Source organism: Pholis gunnellus, assembly GCF_910591455.1.
Source record: "Pholis gunnellus genome assembly, chromosome: 4".
In the NCBI taxonomy this organism is placed as follows: Eukaryota; Metazoa; Chordata; class Actinopteri; order Perciformes; family Pholidae; genus Pholis; species Pholis gunnellus.
The window spans coordinates 21931779-21944226 of record NC_136530.1 but is presented as its reverse complement, the minus strand read 5'-3'; the positions used below and the strand labels follow the sequence as shown (position 1 = coordinate 21944226).

General features: G+C 43.7%; 1 protein-coding gene across 2 annotated transcripts in view; it reads right to left on the bottom strand.

Moving 5' to 3' along the window:
- pik3r3b (phosphoinositide-3-kinase, regulatory subunit 3b (gamma)) overlaps positions 1–12448 on the bottom strand; it is a gene marked incomplete at its 5' end in the record, with an annotated part of 177225 nt that overhangs the window by 6588 nt on the left and 158189 nt on the right. Inside the window, one exon of one of the 2 annotated variants that reach the window (XM_079158518.1) lies at positions 7094–7412. The exons of the other annotated variant lie outside the window; for it this stretch is intronic. Coding sequence (XP_079014644.1) covers positions 7094–7208 — 115 coding nt within the window. Of the gene's footprint in view, positions 1–7093; positions 7413–12448 lie in introns of those variants that run through there. 2 annotated transcript variants of the gene reach the window in all.

Sequence of the window (12448 nt, the reverse complement as noted above, 5' to 3'; positions counted from 1 at the left end):
GTGTGTGTGTGTGTGTGTGTGTGTGTAAGGAACAGCAGTGTGTGTGTAAGGAACAGCAGTGTAATTACTGGAGAGCTCCTATATCAAGAGGGAAAGTCCGCTGATGAATGTACCCTGAAATGTCACTGGAGGAGCGTTCTCCTTCAGCTGGAGCGTCCCGGAACATTCTGGCACCACAAATTACTACACGCTCACACGGATGACAGAGACAGACATGGGGAATTCCCACAATGCACAGGGAGAGATGAAGAACGCCACAGAAATGGTACTCAATTTGTGATGTTATTAATATGGCGACAACTCAAGGGAACTAGTATTTACTCCACTTTTAGCTCTGGTTTGGATGTTGGTACAAATTGCCACGAAGTTTAAGAACAGATTAAAAAGGGTGCTTAGGGCCCCATAACCACCAGAGGGCCATAACACTAGCTAATGTGTAGTACGTTATTTCGTCACAATTACACTTTAAAGAACATTGCTCTCGAGTTGTTTAACATATTTAAATGTCCACATAAAACTAGATTATAGATCAGGGTCCTCTTTGTTACGTAACAATCTCGACCTGCGGTCTTAAAGTGGAGTGATGTCAGTTACTAGAGGATGTTGTGCGTTATGAGCAGTGAAACACTGAACTACAACAGCAGCCAGCAGCCTTGGACCTTTTGCTCACTTCACGCTGCGAAGACCTCATCAAATAGGTTGGACTGCTAAAAAAAATAATTATTGGCACACACACACACGAGTAACAGTGGCAGCTCTTCTTCCTCTCCTGTCTTTGTTCTCCTTCAACCCTGCTCTCTCTTCCTCCCTCTCTCTCTCACATCACCACAGCAGTCAGTTACTGCAGCCAAAGCTGTCATTCTGCAGCTGCACTGTTCTGTCATCACTTTATATAAACACACACACACACACACACACGCGCGCGCGTGTAAAAAATAAAAAGCAGTTTAAAATGTTCAGGAGAACAGAAAAAAAAAAAATAGGTAACAAAGAAAAACACTGCTCTAACATAACTGAAATGCACTGTGTGTGTTTGCATGTTGCTCCCAGTGTGGAAGTACATGGACCCCACAACGTACGGTATCATAAAGGACAATAGGTGGTTCCTTTGTCATCTTCATTAACAATTATTCTAATCTTTTTTAAGGTTTAATTGATGCCTCAATAAAATGTTAAACATCTTAAAATTGCTGAAGTCATTTGAGCAAAAGTTAAAGAACTACATCATTTACAATAATATGAAATTGCATAGGTTTAACCAGGAAAATGATCCTTTGTTGCAAAGGTCCATTGGGAACTTGAAGCATTAAATCAAGCAGAGTGGGTGACCTCTGCAGCATCGACGGGGCCGAACCGTCCCACTCACTGGACAGCGCTCCTTCAGACCTCTGTCCTGCTTAAAACAAGTCAAACTCACTAATGACAACCGTCCCACTGAAGAGGACGGAGTCTGAACACGTCAGGAAACATGAGAACTCACACAGCGGTATTGTTCTAAATCTGTAAAAATGAAATACACACCTCTCACAACTACTGCGTACAATTCTGAGAGGGAGCAAGAGGGATGGTGAACAAAGGCGACCATCAGCGCAGCCTGCCTCCTCCTCCTCCTCCTCCCCCTCCCCCTCACCAGACAAAGGAGCAGCGCTCAGCTACACACACACACACACACACACACACACACACACACACACACACACACACACACACACACACACACACACACACACACACACACACACACACACACACACACACACACACACACACACAGATATCACTGGTCATCACACATGCAGCCCACAGCTCTCCCTGAACAATGCCTGTCAGCACGGACTGACACACACATGATAAACACTCGCACGTGACAAACAGAGTGTCAGACAGAGCATCAACGCGAGCCTCGGTCATCTTTTGGCAAAACTGGCGAGCTTTGAAAGTTGTGCGTGCACGCAGCTGATCGTGACAGCGCGGTAACAAAGATCTTTCCTGCAACACGAGTTTACATGCAGAGACATTACGACGTCCACTGCAGAACGTAAGCAAAAACACAAAGCGTGTGAACGTGAATGATCTGTGCTATTGCCACGACTTTACATGTGGACAAAGTGAGGAGCTGCAGGTGGCGTGTGTGAGCAGTTTGTGGGTGTGTACCAGCGTCACACACACCTCTCACACATGGAGATGCTCTACAGCGCAAGACTCTCCAGCTTTTTGAATCAGAGTCCAGATTGCTGCAACATTAGACATATCCAGAGCTATTTCTACTTTTGTCAAATCCTCACATTTGAGAGACTGGGACCCGATAGTAATTGTTATTTTTACTATACAAGCATCTTTCTGCGAATCGACCAATCATTCCCCAAATTGTCGAGACAAAAGCAAACTCTGCAACAGAGAAACAAGGAAGACAAACGTGCGCACACACACACTCTGATAGCGTTAAGTCATGTGCTGCAAGGAGAATCAAAGAGGGGACTGCAACAGCATGAAAGAGGAAAAATACGAAAAAGAAAGTGTGAAACTAGTCAACATTGCAAATGAATGTACACAGATTGGAGGAGGAAAAGTGAAGTATGAGAAAGAGAAGACAAACAAAGACAGCGACAAGAGAAAATACAGCAAAAGATCAAATTGGTCTCTGAGCCTACCGTCCTCAATCATCGCTCTCTCTGTTAGCTGCATGCTGTCACTCGTCTCTCAGCTGATTCCCTCCCCTCTCTCTCACTCACTCACTCACTGTCCCTCTCTGTGTTCCTCTCTCTCGCTCGCTCTCTCTCCTCCTCCTCTACCTCCTCCTCCTCCACCTCCTCCTCCTGCTCTCTGCTCAGTCAGACTGAAGAAAAGAGCAGAGCGAGGCTGCTCCTAAAAGACAGCCGACGCTCTGACTAATCCCTGCATAGAGGCCCGCCCCCTCGGCCAATCAGGGCGAAGCGAGGGGGGCGTGCCTCGCGATAGAAAGAAAGAAAAAGGAGGGGGGCGGAGCTACCTGGTGGTATATCAATTCCTTCTGGGACACCACACACACACACACGCACACACGCACGCACAGCGGTGCAGCGTCGAGTGCTCAATCAACAGGTCGTCTCCTATTAAACACAGGGCGGCTCGCAGCTCAACGTGTGTTTAAGAGTCTCATTTAAACACACAACTAAAAACATACACGCAGTGATCTAACAAATTAGCTCCCAACAGTCTATAACTTAATAGATATTAAATTTACAATGGTATAAAAACAGAGAAAAACAGCAAATCCTCACATTTGAGAAGCTGCCTGGTCTCTTTTTGGAAACAGACCTTTTGGGACAAAACATGAACACACAGCCCAAACCCAATGCACCAACCGCCAGACCACTAAAATAAAATGGCACTTATCAAGTCAAATTACTTCACACCCTCACATTTTCTTAAAATTTCCCCCTTGACAATACAAAAATTTGACTCAACATACAAGTCTGCTTTTATGTTGGCGGACAAAGACCGTGCGATACGTGATCCTTGTGGTTGAAAGCCCCGAAAGAAGCCAGTAAGTGGACCTTGAGTCGGGATTCTTTTGTCAAACATATAGTGTTATAGTAGTGTTGGTATAATAGTGTTGGCCCATACGAGGTTTGGTTTAGCGTGTGCCTCGTTAATGTGCAGGTTATGATCCTGATACAAAGCTCTAATCACTCAGTGACATACGGACAGGATAACAATACGGCTCTTAAGGACGACATGTCAATCTGATCCCGCGAATGGTCATTACGTCCTTTATGTGAAGAGGCTTTGACGTCTCCGCTGTGCAAGTCCTTTATGTCCAGAGAGGCGGGTCTATGCTGCTGGTTCTGCATATTTTAGCCCAGGTAACAATTTCTGCCTAACGTATGCACTTTAAAAATCAAACTGTGCTTGAATGAGTTAATTGAGTGCACCCATGTAGAAAGATCTATCCTCATTATAGACTGATGCAGGGCTGGTTGATAGATTGTGATATTAACAGCAACATTGTTCCAATATATATATATATATATATATATATATATATATATATATATATATATATATATATATATATATATATATATATATATATATATATATATATATATATATATATATATATATATATATATATATATATCTCACAATATGGCCAATGTGGGCGAATTATAGTTACAAATATTGAAATTGATGCTCAATGCAGTGACAAAATCATTTAGCAGCTCTACTGCTTGTACCGTTGTCAAAGTAACATCCCTGTTGCATGGGAATAATCTGTGATAGAAATGCAGACTGTGACAAAGAGGAAGTTTCAAGCCTGTGCATGTTGGTCTTTGTGCCGGGTAGATGTGAATAGAAGCTAGCTGGAGGGAGGGAGGAATGGGAAGTGATGTGCAGTACATGCGAGTAGCTGTAAATGAAGCAAAGACATGCAGAAACCTCTGGCATGGTCCTTTAACAATAATGTCAGTGATTTTCCATCGGAAGACGAGACTCATCGTGCACCCCACATCCACAGATGCACGTACACACACACACACACACACACACACACACCATCCATTACACAAACACTAACCATCATCATTGAGGCTTCCGCGATTCAATTCAAGCGCAAGACATAATCTCTTCTGCAGGACGCTTGTCATCTATTCTCCCTACGTCTCTTCATCATCATCCCTTCTTCCCTCTCTGTCGCTTCTCCCGCTTCTCCTCGTCTCTCACCCTCTTTCTCGCGTCTCCTTAGCTCGTTAGATTACATGTCAGTGATGTCAAAACAAAGACACACGAGGCACACAGCGAGGCGCAGACAGGATGAGCTCATTCAGGCAAAAGAGGTGACGCGCACACGCACACACACAAAAAGACCTACAGTAGTATAAAACACACTGCAGGTATGAACCAGAGATAAAAGTGCATCTGCATTGTCAAAAAAATCCAAAAGTACAAAATGCACCTTTTTAGTATGTATATATATATATATATATATATATATATATATATATATATATATATATATATATATATATATCTTGTCTTTGTGGACTGGATTATTCACAGCATGGAGGGAGCACAATTGCTCATTAAGCTGTGATGAAATGTTGCTTCTTTAAACATTACTCTTTGTCAACCATGACAATGAGCCTATGGGTGAGAGAATGAATGAATGAATGAATGAATAGCTCCGGGTGCTATGTAAGCAAAGGTCCAGCGGCAGTTAAGTGTGTGAATTGCCAGTAAAGAGCCAGTGTGTTGGATTCACACATCCGACGCATTGAGTCTGAGCACTGTCCATTCACTCTACTGTAGCTCCAACACAACGACTGTCAAGCGCAGAGAGAGAGAGAAAGACAGAGAAAGAAAAAAAAAACGCCAGACACGAAGAAAGAAAGACAATCGATGCCTCTCTCGTTCAGTCGGGAGCCCCCCCCCCCCCCCCCCAAAAAAAGGAGGAGTTAACTTTAAAACCAGCAGAAAGAGGAAAGTGGAAACACTGCATCAGTCCACTTCACATGGACTTCAACGCACCTCAAAATGAAAGAAGCAACAAAGCACTTCAGGTTTTCACCAACCCACCAGAAAAATGAAGCTGCGCATGCAACACATTCTCATAACTTCACACAAAAGGTGAAAACACCATCCTCCAGTTTAAATCAGTCTATTCTAATGCTTGAAATACTTTTGTTTGATAAAGCCTCTTCACCTTAGGGGATTTTTTTGGATTTTTTTTTAATGCATCATCTCTGCAACATGCCAAAGCTGGGACACAATGCTGCACTTTATGGGGCTGCAGAATATACAGCACATCTCAATGGATAAATGGGGAGGAGAGAGAGAGATAGATAAAGGAGGGGAGAGGGGGGGAAAGGGACAGAGCTACCGGGCAAACTGCATTCAACAGCGCCTCCTGGAAACAACACAACGTCCCACATCTGCGCCATGATCCATTCAGTGCACCGGGGAGAAAGGAGGGGGGGGGGGGGGAGAGAGAGAGAGAGAGAGAGAGGAGGGGGGGGGGAAGAGAGAGAGAGAGAGAGAGAGAAGGAGTCAAATGACACGGGCACAATTGCCGAGGAATTATTGAATGGAGGCAGGAATGAATGTAACGTATTCAATTCTGGGTGACAGTTTGCTAGAGATGGAGCACAGATACGTATAAGTGCACGTCAGTAATTGAGGTTATGATTATGAAACGCTCGGGACTTTATATTCCCGGTTCCCCTTTCTGTTCTCGGTGTCCCATCCCCCCTCCTTATCCGTCGTCGGCACCGGACAGAGCTAATTCCGGGTTGATTCGGTTTCATTCATCAGAGTTTGATTGTGTAGAAACGTTAATAACAGAAAATGAAATGTGCAGGTAGTTGGAGAAATTAGAGACTGGCTTTCAAGAAGGAAACTCGGCTGCAAAGAACTGCGTTGGTGGGTTTTTTTTGGCTTTTTTAGTCCAAAATAATTTGGGCTGCGATGTCTGCCATCGATGTCATTTATTTACCAGCACGCATTATATGCAGATGGTCAGAGGATGATATCGGCTACCTCTGTGTACAGACTACATGGGACTATTGTCTCCTAAATGAGTCTGCGAGTGCAGCTTAGGAGAGCTGCAGCCACGGTGTCACAGCAGAAATATGCATATATACATGTACACAGGCGCATTACTGCTCCAACGGGTGCGCTGGAGAGCAAGAAACACAAAGTAAAATGTGTTTAAAGCATTGTCATTGGTGCCGAAAACTGTCACTTAACAGTTAAATCCTTTTTTTTTTCAAGCTCAAGTTACCTGCTAACCACTACAACTACAAAAAAATATGATGCGAGGCCAATGTTGAAACTGTGGCAATGATGACGCACTGCAAAAAAACTAAAACTAAAAAAAAAAAAACACCACCTAAATGAGCAGACACAAGTGAAATCACTCGAGAAACGACGACCTGGATGTCGGCAGGGACCCATACAGTCTGCACCGCCGGGGGACAGGATGTAACGTTACGCTTTAAAACTTTCCGACGATTTGAACGGACACCAAACACAACACCTCTCCGCCTCTCCAGCCAGCCCCAGCACAACTTTCATGTCCGATATTAGGCTCCGCCGTCACAGGCCTCCTTACCTGGCGGCTGGTCCATCTCCAGATAGAAGATCAGCTCTGTGGAGTAGGGCATCATCACGTCCCTCCAGTCTCCTTCCTCACCGGCTTTCTCCGTGGTCCAATCTGTATTATACATTGCTTGCGTGTGGCTTAACCCGACACTCGTTCTCCACAAAACGGGGAGGAACAAAACCGTACAAAATGCGAACGGCTGGCAAAAGCAAACCGACGTATTAAAAACTCGATTGGATAAGCTAATCTATCTATCTACTTAGAAGTCTTCTATCTGAATTCCTGCTTCAGACTGGAATAAATAGACGAACTGTGTACAAAAAGCACTGCTCCCTCCGACATAATAATAGAGTTAATAACTTGGGGCTCTTCATGAAGGCCCTCTATATGTGTATATGTACACATATATATAAAAGCGTCCTTTAAACGGTGGAAAGTAGATGCCAGCTCTACATTTCAGTCCCCTCTCCTTTTCCGCCGCTGGTGCCGCCGGCTTGCTAGCTTCATTTTAAGAAGAGCACTGACAAGAGGAGGCTGGCTGAGGCTGACAACGGCTGGGACGAACCACTACGCCGAAGTATACGGGGGGGAAAGGGGGATTTAACTTCCCTAACTGTGATACACCAAAACGAAATACGAATAGATCCTTGTGGTAGTGGATATTGACAACCTGTACCAGCTAGTAAACATTACTCTAATCTAACCTATTCATTCTGCTCACACGTTCTGCCTGTATTGTATTAATACAACCCCCCCCCCCCCCACTTGGTTGGACTCTTTCTTTCCCAGGCACGACGCCGACAGAGCTCTTTGCGCAAACTCAGAAGCTGAATTTGAAAGCCAATAGGGAAATTACTTCAGCCTCTGAAGAGCAACTTACAAATTCTGTGGTTTTCCAGTCAGATCCTTACCTTCCTGCTGCCTGGCTGTATGTAACTACAAACTATTGGCTGCTACTGCACACCATGGCAGTGTTTTTGCATGTTTAGCCCACTTTTTTACAAATTACATATGCTTTACGTTTTCCCAAAGCAAACCTGAATGTTTTTACATTTGTGAATGTGCCTTTTCAACCATACAACTAAACCAACAATAAATGTATCCTATTTACAAGTATTGTGTATGTATCCAAAAGCCGGATACATCTTATTATTATAAGCCACACTCTTGCACTGGGGGACATGTTCCTTCATTACCATGAACGGACACACACACGCACGCTCACACACACGCACGCTCACACACACACACACACACACACACACACACACACACACACACACACACACACACACACACACACACACACACACACACACACACACACACACAGTAGTTTATTTGACTCAATCCCACATTCACCGTCCTGCTGCCCCAAATACTCACAAGAGCACCAAATGTAGATTAATCCACTGATGAACAGAGTCCAATATATGCACTGTTTGCTACACATTACAGTGCTTTAGGAAATTACAGAGCCTTTAAAAAAAATGGAACAATGCATGTGCAAGCTGTTCCATAGGAACCAATGAAATTTGTTGATAATAAGAAAATATTAAATAATGCCAACCTGGATACTCCCCAAATGAATAAACAAATCAAGCATGTTTCAAGTTGATTTTCATGCCATGGTGAAATTATTTCAAGCAATGGCCAACTGAAAGGTGAGGAAAACATTAAAAAAAAAACAATCACTGCAATGTGGTTTGGATCATGATTAGTGGCAGTGTAAAACATTAAATAAACTATCACATGGTAATTAGCTTTCCGACAAAAGTCACCCTAATGTCCTTTTCCACTGCAGCGATGTGTCTGGGGCTATAGTTTGTTTGTTCAGTGGGCTTGTTTAACTCCAGTTGAGGAACATTTTCTGTTTACAACATGAACCAAGCCCCCTACAGTGTAAGTAGTTACAATAAATGATATGGAAGCTTAAACATATGCTTAGGGATGCTAGAGAGGTGCAAACATGTATTTTAAGAAGCCTATAATACAGGGATTACTGCACACACACGCACACATCAAAACACACACCTGCTAAAATAGATATTATGCATTTACGGGATTGTAGGACCGATGTATCGTATCGGGCCTATACTGACTCAAATAGCTGGTAAGTCAAGTCTGAATGACTCCACTCACTTCCACGCAGTGACGCATACAGCTTAATCAAACATTGGTATCGGATCTGTATCGGCCGATACCCAAATCCCAGATATCTGTCTCGGGACTGAAGAAGTTGGCTGGTGCTTCCCTAATGTCCTAATGTCCTCATTCTTTGACAAGGTATGTTTGAAGCTGCTATCATCAATATTCTAATCTTTACAATGGATCAAATGACCACGTTTTATGGGAAAGATGTCCCCCGTAGTGACAAACGCACAGATAATTATCACCTGACTCTGCAGTTCTAAGAGCTTTACAGTGTCTTTGAGCTCATTGTTTTCATTTTACTGTTTTGATTCACTCTCATGGCGCTGTTTTTCGGTCGAAGCAGGCAGCTATAGTCAGCAAAAAAAAAGCTATTAAACCAGAGCGTTTGCTGCTCAGCACCAAACAGCAGACACACACAGTTAACGACTATAAATAGCTAGCGAAGAGAGCCAAACACAAATCGCAGCTAAAGAGCCAGACTTATATTATACTATTATAGATCATCAACTTAGAAGGTGATTCCAGTTCAGTGTTGTATTTGATTGCCCCAAGTGGCCAAACAATCTGTTACTGCAGGTTTATGTAACAGTTAAATGGGTTCTAAAGATCTCCAACTGATCCACAGCACAATCCTCTTTTTCTCTCCTTACTTCACAGCTCAAGTCGGTTCATAGCAACGGAGCAAAGTCATATTCAGTGTGACTGGGTCTAGATCTATTGCCGTGCGTTTTTGTCAATATGTCTGACACTGGAGTGGATCATCATCACAGGGGGAAAAAAAAGTGTTTTAAGGCGACTTTTCATTCATTCTCAGGACGCATTGCTGCTCTTTTCGACTGCACCTGCATGTTAATTGGTATCGGATTATGCTGCTTCCAGTGTCGGTGCTCTCTCGCTGCGTGGCTCTATTTGGGTCGACAGCATTTTAGATGCGGTCTAATAATCCTATGGCCTTTTCGGATGGGACTCTCTGTTTTATTTAAATGTATTTTTGCATGTCGTGTTTTGGTTGGTTTTCCAGAGGTCTGTTTTTTAAGTTACATATTTTTATTTTCTATGCATAAGCGTGTTCTGCATGCGCAAACCAAATTGAGATGACAAGTTTGTTTAAGCTGATTAACTCGGGGGGGTTTTGTGTGAAAACTGGTAAAACAAAAATAAAATGAACCCTATTACTCCGTCGCTCGGCTTCTATTCCTGTGCCAAGAGCAGAAAGTAGAGCACTTTTAAGATTAGAAAAAAAAAAAAAGAACAATGGCATCATCATAATCAGCTGCCCCAAAAGCACACAGTGGAGACCCAGACTGGCCCAGACCCCCAGTCATCCACATGGTAATCTCCTGTTAACAGCCTAATATCAATACAATATATTCAGATGGGGGCTGCCGCCACCAGTAATTACAGCTGCTCTGTCTATCTATGTGTCTGCCCGGTGTCCTACTTCAGGGAGCAACGATAAATGAAAGGTCTGCTCCCCAATCTGCCATCCATCCGTTCTGTCCTCCCTCTACATCCACCTGTCCGTCCGTCCGGCCGTTTATCCATTCGTCCGCTCACCCCCCTTTAACCTGACTGTCTCTTCTGTCCATCACAAGATGAGAAGAGAAGGAAGATGAGAAGAGAAGGAGGAGGAGGAGGACGCTGGGTTCTCTTTCCCAAATATGAAAAGTAAAAAAAATAGAGGGGAACTCAGCAATGTCAATGTATGAAATCTATTTAAAACACACACACACACACACACACACACACACACACACACACACACACACACACACACACACACACACATCATGATTGTATGTGTGTGTGTGTCTGGTTGTTTCACAGATGGCTCGTGCCGGACACACAGCCCAAAGCTCCTCTCTGTCAAGTGTGTCAAACAGGTTTAATTGCTGCCGCCGCTCTGTGTGTGTGTGTGTGTGTGTGTGGCTGGGCAGATGGATCCTTAACAATGACACAGGAACTGACTCTGCCCCTCGTCATACAAAAGATAAAGAGAGAGAGAGGAAGAAGGAGGGGCAGACAGAGGGAGGACGATGGGAACGGCAGTATTAATCTGCGCTGTCCCCGGCCATCGGCACACTGCTCCCCATTTAACCTCCCCAACAATAGAGCCGAGGCATCAAGTGGCCTATTTGCATAGCGTATGCATAATCACATATGAAGCATAGTCACATATGAATCGACCCCTCCCACGACTCCAAATACAACTTCAAATTATGTACGGTTCCAATTATGTACGTTTCCATCCATGTGTTTTTAGGTGCATTTTGAATATGCGCATACAAAAAGACAGAATGCCAGAAATAAACAGAAAAAAGCCAAAATGTCAACGTAACATTTTAAGCTTGGCTGAAGATGCTGGCAAAGTGATTAGGGCTGTCAGCAAATGAGCATATTTCACAAAATGTTCAGCAATACCTTTAAACTACTCAGAAGAATAGTAAAGTAGTCAGATGTGGCACCAGCTGGACCAGAAACGACATGACACATAATTGGTTACAGGTTCACACATCAATAATTTAGCGCTCTGGAGGGCCCCATTGTTCAGGCACACCACTAACTACTTTGGATACTTGGATACATTCTACTGATAATACTTGAAACTGAAATAATAATCCTGAAAACATTGCAAATAGGTTTCAGCAGGTTTTCTTGTAATACTTGTGCAGGTGTGTGTGTGTGTGTGTGTGTGTGTGTCTGTGTCTGTGTGTGTGTGTGTGTGTGTGTGTGTGTGTGTGTGTGTGTGTGTGTGTGTGGGGGGGGGGGGGGGGGGGGGGCTCGCAATTCAAAGAATCTGCATGTGTGCTTGAGAGACGTTAGCCCAGGTGAGCTCTTGAGAATCAGGTGTTGAGTTTTCCATTTCTGTCGCCATAGAGACGAAAACCTCCAGTGAGGCGCTAACATTGTCTCTTTTAAGGGGCTTTAAGTACAGACAGAAGCCACGTCTGGAAGCTCATATCCCCTGACACCTAGTTAAATTCAGCGGGGAGGCTTTAAATCATGAAGGCATGTCAAAAGCCAAACTAACACGCAGTTTAACCTCTTCAACTTTGGTTTTCCTATAGACAAAAATGGCACCTCGAATAAAACATTTTCCACATTGTGCAACATTACACCAACATCTTGCGTATATGGTTGTTCCAACACTTCATTTTGACTATGAAAGCTTACCTTGAGGGATATATTAAAACTCAGGACAGGTCGTCG